This window comes from Zonotrichia albicollis, chromosome 13, assembly GCF_047830755.1.
Source record: "Zonotrichia albicollis isolate bZonAlb1 chromosome 13, bZonAlb1.hap1, whole genome shotgun sequence".
Classification (NCBI taxonomy): domain Eukaryota; kingdom Metazoa; phylum Chordata; class Aves; order Passeriformes; family Passerellidae; genus Zonotrichia; species Zonotrichia albicollis.
Window position 1 is genome coordinate 2,374,551 of NC_133831.1, and position 13,904 is coordinate 2,388,454.

The 13,904-nt window shown below is 50.3% G+C and overlaps 2 protein-coding genes across 2 annotated transcripts in view; one reads left to right on the plus strand and one right to left on the minus strand.

Moving 5' to 3' along the window:
- ZCCHC14 (zinc finger CCHC-type containing 14) overlaps window positions 1-5,277 on the plus strand; it is a 57,098-nt gene extending 51,821 nt beyond the window's left edge. The window contains exon 13 of the mRNA XM_074550766.1: window positions 408-5,277. Coding sequence (XP_074406867.1) covers window positions 408-463 — 56 coding nt within the window. The 3' untranslated portion in view covers window positions 464-5,277. The remainder of the gene's footprint in view (window positions 1-407) is intronic.
- On the minus strand, window positions 4,561-13,312 carry MAP1LC3B (microtubule associated protein 1 light chain 3 beta). The gene is made up of 4 exons (XM_005493025.3): window positions 13,152-13,312; window positions 10,641-10,696; window positions 8,264-8,370; window positions 4,561-6,023 (listed from the first exon to the last, which is right to left on the minus strand). Exons 1-4 carry the CDS (start codon window positions 13,189-13,191, stop codon window positions 5,849-5,851), a joined length of 378 nt encoding a protein of 125 aa, XP_005493082.1. The 5' UTR covers window positions 13,192-13,312; the 3' UTR covers window positions 4,561-5,848.
- Window positions 13,313-13,904: the final 592 nt, after the last annotated feature.

The window sequence follows — 13,904 nt, forward strand, 5'->3', positions numbered from 1 at the left end:
GAATTTTAGAAACTGAAATCTCTGATCCTCTTCCCTTCCTCCCGACACAATAACCTAAATGAAGAATTGCTGTTCAAACCCTCCTGTCAGGGCGGTGAGGCCCTGGCACAGGTGCCCAGGGAAGCTGTGGCTGCCCCTGGTTCCCTGCAAGTGTCCAAAGCCAGGTTGGACACTGGGGGAGCACCCTGGGCTAGTGAAAGGTGTCAGGGTTGGAACTGGACGGGCTTTAAGCTCCTTTCCCACCCAAACCATTGTGGGATCCTGTGATTCCATGAAACAAAACTGTGCCAGCCCTACAATTGCAGCCAAGCTCCAGCGATTCATGGCACGGCTGGGAGGCAGCAGGTTGGTTTGGGAGGCCGTGGGAGGGCCTGATGTGTAACCCTGTGTCCCTGTCCCTGTCCCAGGTACGTTCAGGCTGAAGTACGCCCCTCCCTCGGAAAGCCTGGACTCCACAGACTGAGCTTGCCCAGCTGGCACCGCCGTGCTGCAAAGCCATGGAGAGCGACGGAGATCGAACTGCCAAACTGAGACGTCCAGTTGCTGTTAAGCTTAATGTATTTTTTAATCCAAAGGTGCTTTACTTTATTAGACTAGGTAGAAAATCTAGCTTAGGGGTGCAGCCAAGCCAGTTTTGATTGCCAAATTCAAGCTTTGTTGTTGGAACTCCTGACTCGGTGTCCTCGGAGCGATGGATGGATGGATGGATGGTGGAGCTGGCCAGCTGCAGTTCCTGCTGGAAGTACAACATCCCCTGTACTTTTTTGGCTGGAGAATGTTGCCACAATTGGACTTTTCCAAGGTGAAAGGCCTGACTCCAGGGCAGCTCTGTTCTGAGGTGGAAGGTAGGAGTGGCCAGAAGGACTTTGGCACCCCTGGGCTAGGTAAAATGTCTACTTTTTTTCAAAAGTGATCAGGCACTAATCTCTGGGATTTTTAAGGATTGCACTACAGAAGAATGTAAAACTCTTCAAGCTTTCTGCACTTTTAGCAGACAGTGTCACTCTGAGACCAGTGCAAGAGGCAAAGAAGTTCCAACCTTTACAAATTGGCACCAGCAGGCTTACGGGACTTAATTCCACAATAAAAATCCTAAAAAGTCTCTTTTTTCCCTTCCAAAAGAACACACACGGCAGTTTCGGTTCCTTCTGGAAACAAACTCGTGCTTCATTGTCTCACCTATTACTAGCTAGTGCTGGCTTCCCAGCACTGGAATAAACTTAGTTTCCAAGGGTCCAAGTCCCAGAGACTCCAGAGTCATAAAAGCTTCAAGGATATTTTCCTGTAATACACAAAACCTTTACGTCCTGTTACTGTATATAGGTCTCTTTCACAGAAACCTTATTATTCTGCTTTTGTAAATGAATTTTAAACCATCCTAAAAAAAAAAAAAAATCAAACTAAGAACTCTGGCAGCAGAGTTGATAAGCTTTTGCTTTACTTTATATAAAATACCCTTTGGCTCCTACCCCAGGATTCAGGAGTGGTGGGAGTCAAACATGTAAAAGGTAGTAAAAACTTCATTATTATCAAGACTTGGAAGGATTTCTTGTCGGCCTCCTTCGTTGCAGTAGGTTGTAGATGAGTAGCTTTGGTGTTAACTACTTAGTCCATCATTTGTGGGTGACAAATCTAAATTAGGACTCGAGAGGAAGCCAAACCCATCTCGAACTGCTAATTTGAAACACTTTGGTCCTGTCTGGTTGAAAGAAGATCCTAATCCTCATGGCTCTCCCCCCTGGGAACATGACAGCATTAAATGGGTGAGGCCTCCTCTGTAAAAGTGTCTGACAGAGAGAAATTTGCATCCTGTAATTTGGGAGACACCTTTAAAGTCTGAAGCCTTGTTTACACTCGGAGGAATTCCTGACGGCAGGAGGAATCCATAGGATTGGCTTGGGAAGTGCTGTGGGAGCAGGAGGGTGTGGAGCTGCCCCCAGGAGCTGGGGCTGTGTCAGGGCCCTGCTCATAGGAAAGGGACATTCGGGGCCATCGCTGTGTCCCTGCCTGTCCCAGGGCAGCCTCAGCCTGCTGGGATCGTGAGCATCAGGAGAGCCTCGGGAATGTGGGTGGGCAGAACCCAGCTGGGCCAGGGAGGGATCCAAAACCTCAATTTGCAGAACAAACAAACAAACAAAAGATACTTTTATTGCTATGCAATAAGAACCCCCTGATTTGTGTATCCCCAGCCCAGCTCCCTGTTGGCTCTGCCTGCGTTTGAGGACGTTCCCTGTGTTCCCATGAACAACCTTCAGACCTACAACACTAAAGGGATGAAAACTGACAATGCAATTTACTTTGCCTTAATGAGCTCGAGACAATGGTAGGAACAGTCTGTCCCACTGCATCATGCCCAAGGAAAACGTGCAGTTCCATGTTTACTATTTGCAGCTTTGAGGGTCTCTCCAGTGGCCTGGAACATGTGCTGAAAGCCAAACTTAGTGTTATTATTATTATTATTGTTGTTGTTATTATTTTTCACTTTTTTTAAACAGTATTTTAAAATTGTATTTAAAGAAACTGTATTTCAACACACACGTGAGTGTTCAAAAACCCTCTTGAAACAGCAAAAAACAGCAGCAGCAAAAAAAAAGTCATTTCTGTACCAGTTGTGTTTTGTTTTACTGCCCAGGGCTGGGCACAGTTGTGTCTGGTCTTCCTCACAGAAAAAAATCATATCAAAAGGACTGTAAAACTGAATGTCTGTCCAGCAAATTGTTTCATTCCTTTCTCCAGAGCTTTCTTTAGGATCCTTTCCTGTGTGTAGAGTTCAGGCTGATGTTTCCAGCAAACTGTTTCATTCCTTTCTTTGGGATCGTTTCCTTTGTGTCAAGTTGTGGCTGATGTTTCTTCAAGTGGCTCGTGGCTGCGTTTGGAACGGTTGGGTCTGGGTTTGGAGTAGGATCCAAGCCAGAAGGACCTGGAGGCAACACGAGTGTCCTGAGAGGAAAATCTGGTGAGCCAGCAGCAAGCTCAGAGCCTGCCCCAAACCCCAGCGAGCTGGGGCTTCAGACCTGCCAGTGAACGCCCTCCACTCTGAACCCACCACAACCAAAGTTGGTAAGTCTGAACAGAGCACCTTAATTCCATAAAATTATCCTTAATCTCTTCTTCAAAGGCACAAATCCATCTTTTTACCCCTAAAAAGCAAGGCAGCTTGGGTGGGAATAGTAGAGTTCCAGCTGCCCTGCCTGAAGGAAGCAGTTCTTAAACCCTATTTTTGTACATTGAAAGATGGAGATTTCAAAGAATGTTATTTAGCCCTATCTTTGTCCTGCAAGTATAAAAAGAATTAGTTCTCCAGATGGATTTCACGGTGGAATGGGAATGATTTTTCAGTGTAAGAGGGAAGGGAATCCCCAGTGATCTCCCTGCAGGGGCAGGAGAATCAGTGAGGAGCCTTTCCCAGGGGAGGGAGCAGTGGGGGGGGCAGTTCCAGCTGCATTTTCCATTTGATGATGGAAAGACTCGAAATAGGATGGAATTTCCAGTGAAATAGGATGGAATTTCCAGTGAAATAGGATGGAATTTCCAGTGAACTCCTCCTCACCCTGCAAATTAAGCATTAATAAATATTCTGGGCTCGACCCTAACAGGGAGTGCAGAGAGGGAACTGAGATACTGATCAGAGGGTTCCACCTGACTTTTATTGGAAACCACATTTGAACCAATACTAAAGTTTATCAGAACTGGTTTTTATCCAAACCAGCTCTGTCACACTCAGCTTTTTGTGAAAATTTTTCATTAAATCTTGGCAAATTAAGCACCAGACTTCCCAAAGGAAGAGTCCAGCACCTTGGCCATGTCCCCAAATCCCAGAGAAATCCTGGGATGAGCCAGGCTGGGGCACCAGGCACAGCAAAGCTCCTCCCAAAGTCCTGCAGGGGAGCAGAGCTGTGCCAGAGGCACCCTGGGAGCGCTGGAACACCTGGAAATGGGATGAATATGGGCAAATCTGGACAAAAATCCACATCTTGGAGTTTGTGAGAGTAGGAATCACTTTGGCTGGTTGAGGCCCCACAGCTCTTGTAATAAACCCTTGGAATTACCCATTTGTTCCCTGAAATTTTCCTGATGTTCACAAGAACTGTGTTGGTACTGAAGCAGAAAGCAAATCCCGTGTGTTTTCAAGTGCAGATTAACAGCTTCTCTTGGACATAACTTTCCATTAGGAATGAAGGAAATTCCTGCTCCATTTGAGCCATTTCTTTTACTTCGATCACTTCTAGTATTACAAATTCTGCATGTAACTTTATAAATATTTTAAATAGTTTTGTAAATATTTAATATTCAGCTAATTTGATTTTGAATTGTAAATGTCAAGTATTCTGGTATTGGGATTTTTATGTTTTATTATACTTTGTTAAAAGTTAAATTGTACATTTTTAGAATGTTTTTATCTGAGTAAATTTAATGTATGGAAAATAAAGAGTTAAACAGAATCCCTTGCTATTGGCTTTCCTTTTAAAGGGATTCAGCTGTGTGGGGGCAGAGAATTATTTTTAATTCCTTTAATTATTTTGCTGTGAAAACGCCTAGGAATAACCACACGAGCCGGAATTAAGTTGGGATGTAATCCATCCATATCAGCACTGTATTAATTTTAAAAAAGCAACATTTGTACAGGAATATCAGTCGATCACGTCGTAATTACAAGTACAGTTGTCAGTTATGAGTTAAACGAGTTCTTACACGAACAGAACTAAACAGAGAACAAGCTGCATCGAAAAATCCACGTCGGAGTAAAAACACAAAGGACAATAAAAAACGGGCAGGGGGCCCCGGGAAAAAGGAGATGCATGCAAAGAGTGAGGAGGTCCGAGGTGGAGGAGGTACAACGCCAGGCGCTGTAGTATTGCTTCTGTCCCCGCCAGAGCCGCTGACACCGGGACACACGGACACCGCGGGCATCCCGCCACGCCTCGCTGACAGCAACAGAGAAACACAGGTGATCCCACGGGAGAGCTCCCCTCTGCACAGCCTGCTCCCTGCCTGGCACACAGGAGCCTCCAGCCGTGCCACAAATCATTTGTTCGGCAGCTCCCGGCCCTGAGCTGCTCCTCCCGACTGCCCACCTCCGGGCTAGGGGCAGGATCCTAAGGATCGCTGGAAGCCAGCTCAGATGAACACACAGGGATTGGGAAATTCGTAACAGACTGGAGTTTATTTCAGTGTTACCTGTTTGGGTGTGCATTTTTACAGTTAGACACTTCCTAAATCTACGATAAAGCTGTGGTGTTTGGTATGAGTATTCCAGAAAGCGGCGCCGCCCCTGAGCGTGCGGCGCCCAAAAACCGGAGACACAAAGAGTTGTCCTTCCCCAGCTCACCCCGAGCACTTGCCTTAACTCCCTGCAGCACTCACACGAGTCTGATGGAGCTGCAGAAGAAAAAGCTCCCCTTTGGAACATTAAAATGCATTTGCTCTCATGAGAAACCTTCCCATTTAAAACCAAAAAATTTAAGGAATCGTAGGGAGATTTTCCAGCAAACTCACGGGAAACACTTTAGTTCCTCCCTGGTGCCTGTTTGCTCGTTAAAAGTAAATCGAGTGTCCCTTTCTCTGCAAGTGTCACATGCACAACTGGGCTCCTTTCGTCAGGTCCAGACCTGTAAATGTGCCTGTGTGGAATAATATTAGGGCAGGTTTCAAAGCTGGAGGTGCTCGTCTGTACTGTTTAATAGTCACAAACAAGGCAAGGTGAGATGAGACACCTGCTAAAGCAAGACTATGCTAAGGACTGAGAGCGTAGGTGACATCCGGTTCTTTCCCTGGGGGGTGTGTGGGGAGGAGTGGGGGTGATGGCCAAGGCTGAACCCGAATCGCGGGCCAGGCCCAGCGGCGTGTCCTAGGCGCAGGCCGGCGCTCCGAAGGTCTCCTGGGAGGCGTAGACCATGTAGAGGAATCCATCCTCGTCCTTCTCGCTCTCGTACACCTCGGAGATGGGCGTGGACACGCTCACCATGCTGTGCCCGTTGACCAGCAGGAAGAAGGCCTGGTTGGAGTTCAGCTGCAGGCGCCGCCTGGGGAGGGGTGAGGGGAAAGGGGGACAAAGGACAGATGGCAGCTGTCACAGACATCTTTCATGGAAAATCCTTTCCTTAGGATTTTTCCTCCTGAGAAGCTGAGAGGCCTCAGGGACAAAGTGTAAACAGTGATTATCTGCTGCTCTGGAATGCAACAGGTGGATCTTTGATTAGCCCATGTTGGTTGTTTCTAATTAATGGCCAATCACAGTCAGCTGGCTTGGACAGAGACTCTGAGCCACAAACCTTTGCTATCATTCTTTCCTATGCTATTCTTAGCCAGCCTTCTGATGAAATCCTTTCTTCTATTCTTTTAATATAGTTTTAATATAATACAGATCATAAAATAATAAAGCAAGCCTTCTGAAACATGGAGTCAGATCCTCATCTCTTCCTCATCCTCAGACCCCTGCAAACACTGTCACAGGCACTGGACAGTCCCCAGCAGCAAGGTCATAGCAGCGAGTCAGGGAATGGTTTGGGGTGGAAGGATTTCAGTACAGCTCATCTTATTCCAGCCTCTGTCATGGGCACCTTTCCCTGCATATCCCCACCCAGCCCTGTCCCTCAAAACTGAACCGAATTCCTCTGCTGAATCCAGGCAGGTGCATCCCCTGGCAGAGCCCTCACTCAGGGGCAAGGCTGCACCCCAGAAGGGCACTGAACTGGAGGGACTGGGAAGAAGCACCCCTGGCATAACCAGGGACCTCTGGCTTGCAGCTCACTGGAATGAAAACCCAGAGATCCTCAGGAAGATTGGGAAAGACAGGCAGAGCTTCCTTGCAAAACCTGGGCAAGTTTTAAACTCACTTTGTCACCAGCTCTGGAGCAGCCTGGGTTTAACCTTGGAGCATCTTGCTCCCTCTCCTCCTCCCTCCCTGCTAGGAGGAGCACGGTGGGAAGGGCAGGGAGCCACAGGCTGCACAAAGTGCCTGGCACAGGAAGCAGCTGATTTCTGATTTCTGATTTCCCTTGGATCATTCCAGCTCAGGGGAAATGGGTGTTCCTGCTGAACTGCCTCCTGCAGAGAGCAGCTCTTCCCTCTGGATGAACCAAGTGAGAACAGCAGCTCAGGAGGGTGCAGCTGCCACCACAGCAAGGAAAGAATAGATCAGAAGGGTTTCCTGCTGCTTCCACTCGCTGCTGAGGGGCAGCAGCAGCTGGAAACAAGGATTTATTTAGCTCCCAACCACAGCCCTGGACAGGGACCCTTCCAAAGCCACACTAATCACTGCAGAGACAGCAGGCTGAGGGAAGGCAGCAGCTCTCCAAGGTTTGGCAAGGATGGGCTTTGCTGTGCATTACTGGAGCTGGCTGAGGCCCAAGTCTGGCCAGTACCAAATTATTTATTAACAGCAAAGCCAGAGAAAAAAGGTGAGAAAATCCTTCAGCCTGCAGTTAACCTCTTTGCCCAGGGGCTTTCATGTTCCTGAGAAACTCTGGAAGACTGGAGCAACCTGGTTCCTGTCTCCAGAGCCCTCTCTGCCTTTCTGCCTCCTGCAGGAGCTGGGATTTGCCTGTGACAGTTCTTGTTTGGACACCCTGGACAACTCCCACAGCCCATGGCCTCCACAAACCAGCTCCTGCTGCAGCCTGAGCAGCACAAAACAAGCTCTGGTTTGCTGCTCACTTCTGGAGAACCCCTCCTAACCAAACACTGCTGCTGAGCCAGCAGAGATGCACTTGTAGCAGAATTTCTGACCACACAACTTCCACTCGGGGCTGTTCCCCTCTGCCTTTCCTGTAAGCTGAGCAAGCAGCCAGGGCACAAACACTCTGGCCTGAGCTGGGGTTTCCCAGGCCTCAGTGCTGTCACTGAGGGAAACCTCAATTCCCAAAGGATGCCAGGACATCCCAGCTCTGGCTCTGAGCCCAAACTCCCCTTCCCAGTGGGTGGGAAGAGGCAGCCATTCCAAGGGGGACTCCATGGCAGAAGAGAGGAGGAATCCCAAAATAGCCAAGGCAGAAGGACCCATGGCAGCCAGGGATTCACAGCCCCACACTCCTCCTACAGCTCTGGGAATGTGATTTCTCCTGGAGGCAGACTACCAGCCCAGCTCTCTTCAGAGTGGGGTTTTTCCAGCATAGCAAAAGGAAAAGCACCTTCTCCTGGATTTGTCCCACTGCTCATTTAGATAAATTTTCTCCTTAGACCTCCCAAATGCACCAGGGGGGGAATTAACAGAGCATCACAGTCTGAGGTTGGTCAGATCACATTGGAATCCCAGCAATACTACCTGATAATTTTGATTAGCTCGCTCATGTTGACATGATCTGGCACCAGGAACTTGGTCTTATCCAAAACTGGAAGCTGCTTCTCCCCCTTGTACCTTTCAATGATCACCTGAGAAGAAACACAAAGAGCAGAAGGTGTGAAAGGCAGGAACAGAGTCTGGAGCCTCCATGTCCCCCTCCCAGCTGCATTTCCCTTCATCCGTGAGTGCAGCATCTCCAGTCTGAAAAGCAGCAATTCATGGTTGGGCTCAGTTATCTTAAAGGTCTTTTCCAACCCAAACAATTCTGTGTTTCCATGAGAATTAATTATTTTCATGTGCTCCTTTGTTCTGTTTGCAAGAGGCACTGCATAGAGAGGTAACACACAGGGATTTTACAGCACACATCCACAGCTTCAGTGCAATTTTAAGAGAGTTCCTTTGCCACAGCCATTTAACCCAGCAACAAGGAAATCCAAGGAAAGACCAAGCCCACTCCCTCTAACACACTGAGAGGCTGACCAGGGCTTTGTGCTGCTGTACAAGTCTGCCAGGTCAAGCAGTTGTCTCGGGAATTTCTCCAGTTTCAGGCCATCTCTTTAGGAACCACCACTCCAGATGACTCTGCTGTTCCCTTCACCTGTCATGGTTCCTTCCAATACATGAGCAAAAGCTACCTTGGAAGGGTATAAACCCTCCAATTTCCAAATTAAGGAGAAAATTTCCTCAAGCACGCTCAGGAACCGGTAACTCTGCCAGGACTGCTGTGTAATAACCACTTAATTCACAGAGGAACTGCAGATTTCCCAATTTAAGGAACACCCTGCCCAGCAACTGAGGGTAGTTCCTGCTTTAGAGGAGTGATCTCAGAACTCGTGTGCTCCCGTTTCCAGGGCCATGTGGGGTTTGTTGATTTCCAGTCACCAGGAGCTACGTGACACCAGGGCCTTGGATCCTCTCCATGCTCACGGGGTCTGGCTCTGTTGATCCTAAAAAGCTGCACAGGTGAAGAGATGCTGATTGAATTCTACCAGAGAAGGAGCCTTACATCACTTGAAATAAATGCTGGCTCATTCTGGGTAACAAAGCCCCACTATTTTTAAGCAGTAGATATTTCTAACAGCAGAATGGAGGATGTTAACAGCACAGGAGGGATTTATTATCTGGTGTGACATTGCCACCTTATCTCATCCAGAACTGCTAATGACAACAACGAGGCAGTGACTGGCCCAGCAAGACTCCAGGGAGGGAGAGCTGGGAGTTTGCATCACCACATCTCCAGCAAGTTCCTTAGGTACCTCTGAATTTTTGGTTGGAACCTGGCCATGGCTGATTTAAAGTGAGGGTTTTGCCATAAATCCCTGCCTTTCAATCTGTGGTCACAGAGCCTGGGGACTATGGCTAAGTGGTCTCTGAAAGGTGAGGGAAAAGGCAATATTTGTCAGGAAGCAGATTTGCAAGGAAAGCACCTTTTGGGAAAATGAAACATTCCAAAAAAAGTCAGAAAATCTCTGCTGTGAAGTTTCCCTTGTTCCAATGCCCAGCTGCACAGGGAAGCAGCAGTGGCAGCTCCAAAGTGAAGGAAGGAGTTTAAAGCCCAAGAAAAGCTGAAAACCTTTCAGTTTCTGTTTCTACAGCAGCTTCTGTCAGTGAGCTTGCTCGGGGAGTGGGGACAGTTTGCAGCAGTCGGTTCACAGCAGAATTTCCACACACTGGGGTCACCAAATCCCATCACAGAGCCCAAGGCTGAGGGTCCCATTCAGTTCCCTCTGCTGAAAAACTCACCAGTGACAGAACACAATCCATGCCTTTTGCTTGTAGGATATTCTCTGCTTTTTTAACTCTGAGGATGCAGTGAATAAATAAAATACAAACTTGGGCAGCATTTGGAGCTGAGCAGCTGAGGAGTGACAGGGTGAGGGGTGACATCCAATGTGAGCTGGACAGCCCAGCAGCATTCCTGGAGACCTAAGCACTGGCCCATCCCAGGAGAAAAGGATTTTTTCTGATAAACAAATCCATCTCTGCCTCTGCACTCCTGTCCACTCTTCTTGCTGAGCCTCTCAAGACTCTCAATTCAGAGCAGAAAACCACAGAGAGAGGAGCTGAGTGCTCAGGAGGATCTCAGAGCTCAGCTGGGGTGTGGTTTTGTTCCAAGTTACAAAACACAAGTGCAGAACTCCGGAAATGCCACTTCCTGCAGCCCCTGAGAGCACCTTGCTGCACCACCCCAACCGTGAGAATTGCTGCTTGAGAATGCTCCTGAAATCCAGGCTGAGCCCCCCTCAACTGCCAGGTTCTCATGTGGTCTCCTCAGGACAGCTCTTTCACTGCTTTCTAACTGCTAAAAAGCCCATCAGGCTGGAAACTGAAGTAAAAAAATTAAAAGAACTGGACTTACTGGTATTTTAGTGGGATGCTGCTCCCGAATCAGTCGTACATCTTCCACTCTTTGTTCTGCAAGGGATTAAAAAAAAAAAATCTGTTTAAACATTCACAGTTAATGCTGTTATTTCCTTATTTCTCCACCAGTGAGCAGAGGGACCGTGTGTCAGGAAAAGCCAGAAGAGGAAATTCAGGCAAAGCAATTTCCAAATGGGCCGGCACTATCAGGAGTACCACCTCTCCTGTGACAGCTGATCCCCTGCTCCTTAAGCCAAGGTGACAAGCGCTGTGTGCACCTGCCTGGCACTCCTAGAAAGTGTTAAAGGAGATCCTTTCCTCCCCACACCCCTCACTTGCTGCCCACTGAAGCACACATTTCACCTCACACAGTTAAGGCCTCAAATTACACCACCCAAATGAACAACTAAATACCCTGTGCTATTTCTGTCGGGTCCCAGAAGAGGAAATGGTCAACAATTATTTGAGCCCCGGGACTGGCCCAAGCCTGGCAGCATCAGCTTTCCTTGTGTGCTCTCCTGTTACCGAATTCCAGGTTTTATTTTGACTCGGCCTCGCCCATTGTTGCAGGAGCTGCTGGACCTACACATTTTGCCCCTCTCCGTGCCAGTTTTCAGGATAAAGTTCAGCTTTCCTCAGACAGGAATATTAATAGAACAGCTATCATGAACCTGGCTAAAGTACACGAGGCAGAGTAAACAGCCCAGCTGCTTTCAGGGGCCGCCTCGTTTGTCTGTCCCCTGCCTACTTTCACATTCAGTGAACTCAATTTTAATCCTCTGTTCTTCAGCAGGACGGGGCTTTCCAGGCTGTTTTCAGGTTCCAAACAGCTCCGAGAGAGATGATTTTAGTGTTGCATCACGGCTTGAAACACACACCTGCCCGGGGAGAGGAGCGCTCAGGCCAGCTCCTGGTGGAATGCTAATGGCAGGACACTCAGCAATAACATCCCTGTGTCCGTGTTTGTGCCCATGGAGCACATCCTGCTCGGGAGCCCGGCAAGGAATGCAGCTCCCTGAATCACCGTTGGGAGCTGCAGGTGAATCAGGCAGAGCTCAGGCAAGGAGCATGCAAAGCCTTCACCTGAAAGCCACCTCACATCCCGAGCCACATTCCCACAGCAGGAGCGCTGCAAGGGCACAGAGCTCCACCTCGTTAAAACACTTCTTAAGATTAACCAAAAACACAAAAGATACGTGGGGAGAGCGAGACCAACCATCCACCTGGCGAACACTGACTTTTCAGCTGGAACAGGTTTGTTCACGGCAATGTTATTCAGCAGAACTCCCCGGAGTAGAAGGAACATAAACCGGGCAAATCATGGGGATTATTGTGTGTGGTGTGTTCAAAACCAGGCCCCAGTCAGGCACAGATAAACACTGTTCTCTGACGACAGTAGTTGCAGTGGCAACTGCTTGGCTGCCATCCTAGCTGAACTTAATACCTGCAGCAGAGGCTGCTGACAGCCGATGGGGTCAACAACAGTTTTGGAAAGCTCTGAGGAAAGGGGTGGCATAAACACAGACTTTTGTCAGACCCACATCCTCCCCTCTTCCCTGCAGGGAACTGCTCACATTTAGCACAACAGCAAAGGCAAGGGTGGGCACATCACAAAGCTCTCTTAAGCAGCTTGACTCTAACGCAAAGGCAGGAAGAAAGGAAAATCTGGATCAATTACTTCCACCAATTCCATCTCACGTACGGGATTTTATAGTTCATGCAGAAATAGGTTACGCTGCCAGTTCGCGTTACCCTCGCAGCGCTTGAGCCTCCCTCCCTGACACACATGGGCAGATCCCGAGCCCTTTGATTGCTCCGGATCCATCCTGAGCGCACACACAGAACCGTGCCACGGCTCTATCGAGGCTGCTCCTTCTCCAAAGGCACTAATCTCATTTTCCCGGCCATCATTACACAGCTCTTTTCGATGCCCTGCTCGTTTTCTGAGCCAAACAGAGACAGGAGCCACACGGCCCGGTGGGGAATTGCCCTCCCCGCGCCAGGCACCGGCTGCCAGCGGAGCTTTAACGCCGCTGCCACTGGCGCAGAGGCCGCCGGACACTGAGCAGACACCGGAGGGAAGGGCAGGCCCAGCTGCTGGCACACACACCGAGGATGTTTTCCAGGCTCCTGGGAGTTTTGCAGCCGATAATAGATGATGCCATGAAGAGATCTCCCCACCCCAAGCACACATCTCCTCAGCGGGGCACAGCACAGCTCGCCACACCACAAAACCCCCTTGTCCCGAACAAACAACCCGGGTAAACAACCCCGGAGCACGGGCCGGGCTTTGACTCCGCCGCGGCCCCGAGCAGGCCGGGACACCGGGGCAGCCCCGGGCCCGCTCCGCCCGCGGGTCCCCGCTGTCAGCAGGAGCCGCCCCGGACCCTCGCTGCTCCCACCGCCCTCGGCCCCCTCCCCTCCCCGCCGCGGCGATCCCCCCGCAGCCCGGCGGCACCGGCAGCTCCGGCTGGGCCGCACCCGCCGCGTCCCTCCCCGGGGCGCTCACCGAAGGTGCGGCGCTGCTTGAAGCTCTTCTCCGAGGGCATGGCGGCGTTCGCTCGGCCCGGGCCCAGCGGCGGCTCTGCGCGGCGGCAGCGGACACCTCCGAGTGCCGGCGCCCGCCCCCCGCGCCGCCGCGGCCGCTCGGCCGTCAGCTGACAGCGCGTCAGCCGGGCCCCGCCTCGCCCCGCCGGCATCTTGAGTGTGGCACGGGGCCCCGCCGGCATGGCCGCTCGGTGACACACAGCCATGGCGCTGGGGGAATGTCACGGTGCCCTGGTGGTGTTCCTGCTCTGCGACACACGGCCATGGCTGCCTCGGTGCCAGGGTGTGTTCTGTTTAGTGACACGGCCATGGCTGCCTCGGTGCCCGGCCGTTTTCCTCAGTGACACACGGCCATGGCCACCTCGGTGCCAGGCAGTGTTCTCCTCAGTGACGCACAGCCATGGCCACCTCGGTGCCGGGCAGTGTTGTTCTCAGTGACACACGGCCATGGCTGCCTTGGTGCCAGGCTGTGTTCTGTTTAGTGACACAGAGCCATGGCTGCCTGGGTGCCAGGCCGTGTTGTTCCCAGTGACACAGAGTCATTGTCACCTTGGTGCCAGGCCGTGTTCTCGTCAGTGACACAGCAGTGCCAGGCCACGATCCTCATTCAGTGACACAGCCATGGCCACCTCAGTGCCAGGCCGTGTTCTCGTCAGTGACACAGCCATGGTTGCCTCAGTGCCAGGCCGTGTTCTCCTCAGTGACACAGCCATGT

Bases quoted from the DNA above. Each gene is read 5' to 3' on its own strand.
- MAP1LC3B (XM_005493025.3), bottom strand. From the start codon at position 13,191: ATGCCCTCGGAGAAGAGCTTCAAGCAGCGCCGCACCTTCG. The intron at 10,697-13,151 runs GTGAGCGCCCCG...AATCCCTTGCAG, and splicing joins CAAGCAGCGCCGCACCTTCG to AACAAAGAGTGGAAGATGTA. The intron at 8,371-10,640 runs GTAAGTCCAGTT...GTTTCTTCTCAG, and splicing joins AGCATCCCACTAAAATACCA to GTGATCATTGAAAGGTACAA.